Genomic DNA, 8,663 nt, shown 5'->3' on the forward strand with positions numbered 1-8,663 from the left:
AGGGATGGAGGAGGAAGAAGGGGGCTTTTATAGTGTTCTTGGCCGGGAGGGGATTTCTGCCCGTTGGACCCCGTGCGCACGGGCCAAGTCAGCCCCGTGCGCACGGGGTGTCCAGTGAGATGCGAGGTACCCCGTGCGCACGGGCCAAGTCAGCCCCGTGCGCACGGGGTGTCCAGTGAGTTTCGAGGTACCCCGTGCGCACGGGCCAAGTCAGCCCCGTGCGCACGGGGTGTCCAGAAATATTCTGACTACCCCGTGCGCATGGGGGTTAGAGACCCCGTGCACACGGGGTGTCCAGAAGATTTCTGATGAAAACATCACAGGACACCACGGCAAAGCACACAACAGGTGGAATATCTGAGGAGGTGTAGGAGGGCTGGTGTATCTGTCTTGGAGGCATTCCCACACGACACTAATTCCACGAAGACCCCTCTTGATAGTGCGGTTTTACCTACGACTCAAATTGAACCAAAACGAAAAACCTTCGAGTCGCCGGTAACCACGCCTTTGATCTTTTTGGACTGGGGGGTCGCACACCTCCATCAATGGACACCTTGGAACCAATGTCTTGAGATAAACTTTAGCAACCAACATTAGTTCCACTAACCACATTGTCATCACACCAAAATATAATCTAAGTGATACTTGCACTTTCAGCAAAGCCTTGAAGCCTATTACCACCAAGGAAGGCAGCAACGAATTTATCAACGCAGCCAAGCTTAGTCTCTTGCAAACATACAAGCTGGCATGAGGAGGCTGCAATCGTCGCACTAACAGTTGACCTCCGCCCCGGGTTGTTTAGACCGCGAACATTCCAACTTAACGTGTTGATGGCCTGTGTCGTCATGGGTCACACCAAAAAACACAAGACCTCTGGCAGCGACAGCAGCTGTGCACGGTCATCAGGCAGAGGAGAGCTACTCCAGCGTCAGCAAAACAACACAGCAGACCGACAACCAAAGTGCATGATTTTTCTCTCATGCAACAGCGAGCACCCACAACACTATCACGCCTGATACAACGCACACCCACAACACGAACAACACACAGATCACCCCATGGAGCACTAAGAGGGTGGACTAACATAAGGATCCGTAGTACCCTAACAGACAAACTAGGAACCTCAAGCATCCTGGATAGCTACACCTCCCTCTTGAGCAAGCTCCAGTGCTCCCTCTTCACCGTGCTCAATCAGTGCGTCCTCGACGCCGTTGACCGCTGGGTCATCCAGATGAAAGAACTCCCTCATGGCCATAATCACCTCTGGAGCTAGCTGGTCCTTGAACTTGGAAGTGAACTCTTCCAGAGTTGCCTCCGTCACATCTTTGCCATCTCTGGTGATCCCGAGCGTGCGGCAGACCATCTTCTCGGCGACTTTGGTCGCTGGCATCGTAGCAACACTTGCACCAGTAAGTTTGTTCCTCTGGAGTGAGAGCCCTCCCTTCCTGGATATGTGCACACCAGCCAACGTCTTCCGGCGAGCTGTGGGAGGCCGTGGGGGTGGTGATGGAGGCGTGGCAAAAATGCTCTGCTGCCTCACCTCGAAGAGAGGCTCCAGGAGATCTTCAGTGGCCTTGGCTTGCGCACCATGCACCGGTGAGGGGGTGCGCTGCAGGGGGCCGTCGCAAGCCAGCGGCAGCGTAGGAGATGTCTGAAACCCCGGCGGCCTGGAAGGCGAGAGCAGAGGCCTTTGAAGCGAAACTGGCGAGCACAGCTGGAGCAACGGCTGGTTGGGTGCCTCTTGCAGCAGAGGAGAGCGTGAAGCTTCAGCACGCTTTGAAACGGGGCTGGGCGGCAACACCAAGGTCGGGGAGAGCGGGGGCGACACTGGCGGGGTTCGCTCATCCTGAGAACGGCGCCTGGCGGAGCGCGGCGAGAGCTGCCGCACCGGGCTACGGCCACGACCATCAGTCAGCACCGGCCTCTGAATGGCCAGCAGCTCCAGGGCGCGCGCAGCCATGCCGCTGCCCGACCCAGAGCCGCGCAGAACAGCAGGAGCAGCGCCAGCCGAAGAAGGGGCCAGCGCGCTGCTAGGGACGCCTCCATCATGCCGACGGCCACCGACGCGCTCTCTGGTGCGGTCCTGGCCTTCGTCGCGCTAGCGATCGCGCGCGTTGCGGGAGGGCGAGCGACGCACCCCGGCGCCCCAGCCCTCTCGAGCACGGTCACCATCTCGACCCCGTCGGCCGTCGCGGTCATCATCATCATCACGCCTGTCAGGGCGCCGAGCGGCACCACCCTGTGGCTGCTGACGCTCCCTTGGGATGTAGGTGCCATCGACCCTCTTGCGGTACCAAGTGAACTCGTGGACTTCCGGCGGAGGTGGGTTGTCGTCATCGTCGCGCGCCTTGGTGTGGTCTTCATGGAGGTCAAGATGAATGAGGACGCGATGCCGAAGCCCACGGCGCCCCCGACGGCGGTGACCACGCGCAGGGAGTGTGAGCCACTTGACCTTGGGGATGGTGTTGGGGTCGGCCGTCCATGCCCAGAGCCATGTCCCTCGTGTCTTCCTTCTTCAGAGAGCGCTGCTCGATGTAGTCGAGGGAGCAGCCACGGCCGATGAGAAAGGTGGCGACGTAGTTGTTCCATCCGTGTAGTGGGACGCCCTCCAAGCATAGGCGAACATGGTGTAGCTGGTCCTCGTTGTCGGCGTGCGCCTCGAGCTGCCACTCCCTCACATAGATGAGGTAGCCAGCGCCAGGAAGATGGCCAAGGGAGACCGCCAGGGCGCAGTGGTGCTGGTACATGAAGCGGACGAAGAACTGCTCGGGGTAGTGCTTGACGACTTCGACATCAGTCTGGCGCGCCCCCAAGGCCTTTGCCAGCTCGGAGGCCACCTGCTGGCAGGAGACGTCCTGCCTGGCGCCTTCTAGCCAGGCAACTGCCCCGTTGGTGGAGAGGAGAGCAGACTCAGCCTGCATCTCAGGCGTTGCAGGGACGACGACGTAGTCCTCCTCCGGACGGAGCGACGCATCACCGAGGCGGAGCATCGTGGCTGGAGAGGTTGCAGTAGGCAGCAGAGGATTCTCCCAGCCACGACCAGAGCGAGGAGCTGCTACTTGGACAGCAATAGCGGCAGGCCGAGGGAGAGGGGGTGGAGGCACTCCGGGGGAGTCCAGCAAGCTTAATGGCTTCCACTGGTTCTTGCAACCACGAGATTTATGGCCATTCTGGAGGCAGCGTGAACAGCGCAGCGGGTCACGGCACGCCTCAGCCTTATGCCCGCGGTGGAGACACCTACAGCACCGGCCTAGGAGCCATCGGGGGATGGGCGCCGGCTTGAATGCCGGGGCGGCCAAAGCCGGACTGCGCGGGCCTTTACGCGACGCGACGAGCTGCCAGCCTCCGGTCACCTCAGCCTCGCGCCCCGCGTCGGACCGTATCGCCTGCATAGAAGGCGCACCAGAGGTAGGAGGGATGGAGGCGGCTAGCTGCTCCGCACCCGAGCAGTTAATGCCTCCACCGACCGGAACTTCAAGGCGCGCGACATGCGCAGGAGGAGGGGCTTGAGCCGACCCAACCGCAGCCCGGACCGACGCCACGGGCGGCTGCGAGTCAGGGACAAACTCCACGGAGGCCAAGACACCGTACTGGTCGTAGCTCGTTGAAACTGGATCCGGCCGTGGCAGGGAGGATGAACGCAGGAGAGGAAAAGATCTCCGCAGCAGCGCGACCGCCCCCGGACGACCAACCGAAGGCGGAGGCAGGGGCATGAACCAGGAGGCGAATCCGTGGTCGGCGCGGGGGGGGGGGGGGGGGGGGGGGGGGGCACCGCCGCCGGCGGCGGCGCGGGAGTGGGAGGGGAGCGCGTGGGAGGCATATCCTGGTTTCAGACTTTTTTGGAATATACTGCATATAGCTTTATATAGCTTTTTCATTCAGCAAAATTCCATCCAAGAACAACAGCACTTTAAAATCGACCCGAGAACAACAACACTTTGGTCCCTTCACGAATCAAACAGGCAGGCAGCAATAGGCGTGAATTTATTATTGAGAAAAACTTGCAGGAGCAGGAGCATCTCCCTCCTTGGGGTTACATTCTTCTTTCTGCCTGAAAAGCAGCTCACAGACACAGGGTAGCCAAGGCCACCTCGCACTAGCTGCCGACTAACAGCAAGCCATGCCACCAGCACAAGAAGAGAACAAGAGAGGCACAACAAGTCAACAACAGAAGAGATTTTACTAGGGGCTAATCGAAGTAACACTGCTGATTAACTAGCTAGCTAGAAACTACGTAGATCGAACTCCTCCGGCCGGTCGAACCATCCATCGCGCGCGTCGTCCTTCCGATCGATCACAGACCGTGGCGGTGGTGCCGGTGGTGGTGGTGAAGGGACCCGAAGTGCATCGGCGCCGGGGCCGGAGCCGGAGACGGGGCGGACATCGGGGCGAACATGCCGGTCATGTTGAAGCCGAACGGCATGGACGGGCTCGGGGCGATGGGCGGCGCCAGCAGCGGCGACGCGACGGCGGGGTGGGGCGGGCACTGGTAGCACTTGGCGAAGAGGCCGAAGGTGGACACCTGCTGCACGAAGTTGGTGATGCTGGCCCACCCGCCGAACCCGAAGCCGACGACCAGCACCCACGCCACCACGAACGAGTTGATCACGTACGCCCCCGTCCAGCCCCCGGCGAACCGCGGCGGCCGCTCCACCGCGTTCTGCATTATTTTGCATCCCACGTCAGAGAAAGATAAATTCATACTGTAGTATTTACAGTATGAAAATGGCGGTAATAATGATGTCAAAATGGCGGTAATAATGACAAAATGGCATGGGAATGTGAAAATGGCGGTAATAATGATGTCACAGGTGAAGGGGGCATCCGGCCCGTGGAGCTGAGAGCCCCAAGCGCTCAAGTGGCGGAGTACTCTACTCTACTCTAGCACTCTGCTGCTGCTGCTTTTGTTGCTTTCTAGACACGGCGGCATCGGTGTCCGGACGGGCAGAATTATGTGCAGACTGCCTGCGCGCCTGCTGCGTGCTCCGTCCATCGATCGATGATGCCAATGGCTCCCCGACAGCAGATGATACAAAACCACGCTCGCGTTTCACCGCACTTTTCTCTCAACTTTGCGGTACTGTGCGCGATGGTGGAGTGGTGGGTGTACTTTTTTTGAAGCTATCATCGCTGGTGCTGAAAGGAATTGGCTGACACTCGATCACTTCACTGCTAAGCTAGCTGGATGCATGCTGCATGCTGCGGTTTTGTCTTGCATTCAGCGAGACATGATAACATGCTGCAGCAGGAGCAGCAGATACGCAGACAATGTATACTCCAACGGAGTGGATTATACTACAGTACCACTCAAACTACTAGTACTAAATATTACTGTATTTTTAGTGGAATGTTTTTCTGTCACCAGTTAATGGATCGAGAAACATACTTATCAGACACCCACGAGCCAGCAATTGTGCCTGCACCTTGTGAAGGAGGCTAGTTTCCATGAGTGACAGGTCATGTTCCCCCCTAGTGTTCACAGTTTGCACTGTGCGCAAGCAGTTCACTATTCCCAGCTAGCTACAACATCTGCAACAATGGCGACTGGCTAGCTAGCTGCTGCTGGAGCAGCTAGCTGTACCCAAGGAGCCCAGGTGTGTAGCCATGCACAAACAAAAATCCATGCATGCATGTCGATAAATCTCACCGGCGTGTATATCAATCCATCAATATCTCGTACTACAGTGTTTATTACTCTCTCCAGTGTAGTGTCAAAAACGCTTTTATATTACGGGACGGAGGGAGTAGATTATTCGAAAAAGAAAGTGATCCTAGTACAAGCAAAAGGGTAATAAGATGTGTAGTAGTAGTAAAAAGAAATGACGAACCTCGCGGGAGTGTGGTGAGCGGAAGGTGACCATGTGCGCCATGGCGGGGATGATGTAGACGGTGAAGCTGACGAGGAGCGATCCGACGGCGGAGTTGATGGGCCCGAAGAAGGGGAAGATGATGGCGAGGAACCAGATGGGGACGACGACGGGGAGCCTGGCGGCGGCGCGCTTGCAGAGGCTGCGGCAGTCGTGGAGTCCGATGAGCTTCTCCCACACGAAGTAGAGCGGGGTGCAGGCGAAGCCGAAGGTTATGAACTGGTGGATGAGCATGAGGATGACGGCGGCGTCGCGCCAGGCGTCGCGCGGGAGCAGCGAGAGCGCGTTGGAGTGCGTGAGCAGCTCGTCGCCGAACGCCCAGTACGCCGCCGACGCCGACGGCAGCGTCAGGGTGAGCACGTACAGCGTCGCCAGCAGGTAGATCGCCTTGAACTTCTGCGGCCGCCACATCGCGTGCATCACCTCCCTGCACAGACACGCACACAAACACGGATCAGACGGCGTACATTCTTGCCCGCGTGCTCTAAGATTCGTGCAATCTTCAGTTCTACACTAGCTAGCGATTGCATATACAGTTTACAGCGACACAAACAAAGGGAGATGGAGATGGACGTGGACGTGGTTGGGCTTTGCCATGACAAGGTAGCATGAGCATGGCGACGGGGCCCAGGTGTCGTGGCAGCTCGCTGTGCCACAGCAAGTGGGCCCACCTAGCTGATGTATCATGCATGCAGTGGTGTTTTCTTTGTCGAAGGAAAATACGACACATGAGAACAAATGTAGATGTGCATGCATTCAGCGCTAGCTGTGGGAAAAAGAGAGGCTTCAAAGCGTCAAAGGTCCAGCACTTTGCAGTAGTACCGGCTACTCAGTCTTGCATTCAGCACTTTGCAGTACTGCTCAGCTCTACTACTCTGAAACAGTGTGTGTGTTTCTTTGCAGATGCCTGATGATGTTCCAAACTCCAACGTGAACACTGCTGGTACGAAAAAGCGTACTAGACGAATAATCTTGTGCTAAACCTACAAGCTATACGTAGTACTACCACAAGAACACTGTTGGTAGCTAGGAGTACGAAAAAGTGTACACGAATAATCTTGTGCTAAACCTACAAGCTGGCTAGCTAGTAGTACCACAGATATGAACCCTAAATCCTAGATATATTATCCTGCTAGCTCAGGTTTCAACTTTGTTTATGTTGGAAATTCAGAAACGTATACACTCCGCTCCACCATGCACGAGCATTGTGCTCGGTTGATGTGTAGGTAGCACGTGTGTGTTCTTGGGATATACTGCATGTACGCATATGGCACCGTGCGTGCATGTCTAGGTCTAGATGGTCCCCAACTGACGGCCGTTGCATATATACAGGACGGCCCCGCATGTCAGACGATAGACATTCCCGTTGCACGTGACCCCGAGCTGGGTAGTAGCGTGCACGCTCCGTGGCCAGTGACCGTTACAACATTGTATACGTACGATGGATAAACTAGAACTAACTAGATCATCAGCTTTGGAAAAAGGTTAGTGCATGCAAGTGAAAAGTAAGCAAGTGGGACGATGGGGCGGAGTGGGGCGTGTCGGCTTACACGGTGACAGCGTGGCCCCCGAAGGTGTAGAGGATGTTGGTGGCGCCGGTGAAGTAGAGCATGATGGTGGTGGGGCCGGAGTGCTTGACGCCGGCGGCCTGGCCGTGCATGAGGGAGGCGACGGCGATGTACCAGGCGGTGTAGGTGGTCATGAGGAGGCCGAGGAAGGACCAGACGCGGTAGTTGTGGAAGGAGGGGATGAAGACGGTGGTGGCGCAGCAGGCGCCGAAGATGTAGGTCCACGTTCGCTTGTCCAGGTGGTCGTTCACGTAGTAGATGTTGCTGGCGCAGCCGATGAGCTGGATCACCGACCCGAACAGCAGGAACGTGCAGTTGAAGGCCAGGCCGACGTTCCGCCAGTGCCGGCCCAGCAGCCCGTCCAGCACCTCGAACCACTGCCATGCAAAGATCAACAATGGTGGTTAGACATGCATGGAAGAAGCTTGGAATGCAGCAGTGACAATGGAGGAAGAAGAAGGAGGGAGGCGCGTACGTACCTGGATGACGTGGTTGCGGAAGTCGACCTTGTCCTTCTCCTTGCGGGTGCGGTACTCGAGGTAGAGGATGCTGATGAGGTAGGCGGTCCAGCTGCCCAGGAGGCCGTAAAAGAGCTGGAACAGGATGCCGCTCACCATGCCCAGCTGCGCGAAGGAGTAGGGCAGCGTCAGCAGGACCTGGGCCACCTGGTTCGACGCGCAGCTGAACCACGCGTCGTACGCCGACCCGCCGTGCCACAGCAGGCCCGACAGCCGGGACTTGCCGTCGCCGCCGCCGCCGTCTTGCCCGTCCTCCGCGTCCGCCTCGTAGCGGCTCAGCCCGGCGGGCGCCTTCTCGTCGGCGACGCTCGTCTCGGACGCCATCTTTCGCTGCTCCGGCTTGGGTCAGTGCCTGTCGCTTAGCACTACTGATCTTGGTGAGCTTTTCTAGCTCGCAGGAGGTCACTTTAGCTACCTAGCTGGCCGTTGGTTTATAATGGTGGTGACTGGTGATAGGTTGGAGTGTGCAGGGGAGGGGGAGGGCTCGTATATATATGCAGTGGCCGCTGGCCGGAGGCGCTGAGGAGGCAGCACTCCAGCAGCTCAGGCATAAAGAAAATAAAGCTAAGCCGGCTCCCGCCCCCACACGGCCTCACTTTCTCTCTCTACATGTGCATTTTTTCTGATAAAGAAAAACAAAAGGCTCAAAAGGCGGGGGTGGTTTCTTGAAAAATCCTGAGGAAAGTGGTACCTGAGTGTGGGACATTCAT

The 8,663-nt window shown here is 57.5% G+C and overlaps 1 protein-coding gene across 1 annotated transcript; it reads right to left on the minus strand.

Annotated features, from left to right (window-relative positions):
- Positions 1-3,965: 3,965 nt before the first annotated feature.
- LOC109765592 (auxin transporter-like protein 3) lies at positions 3,966-8,405 on the minus strand. The gene is made up of 4 exons (XM_020324384.4): positions 7,915-8,405; positions 7,418-7,812; positions 5,829-6,294; positions 3,966-4,660 (listed from the first exon to the last, which is right to left on the minus strand). Exons 1-4 carry the CDS (start codon positions 8,275-8,277, stop codon positions 4,295-4,297), a joined length of 1,590 nt encoding a protein of 529 aa, XP_020179973.1. The 5' UTR covers positions 8,278-8,405; the 3' UTR covers positions 3,966-4,294.
- Between the last annotated feature and the right edge of the window lie 258 nt (positions 8,406-8,663).

The sequence above is a fragment of the Aegilops tauschii genome, chromosome 1 (genome assembly GCF_002575655.3).
Source record: "Aegilops tauschii subsp. strangulata cultivar AL8/78 chromosome 1, Aet v6.0, whole genome shotgun sequence".
Taxonomy (NCBI): Eukaryota; Viridiplantae; Streptophyta; class Magnoliopsida; order Poales; family Poaceae; genus Aegilops; species Aegilops tauschii.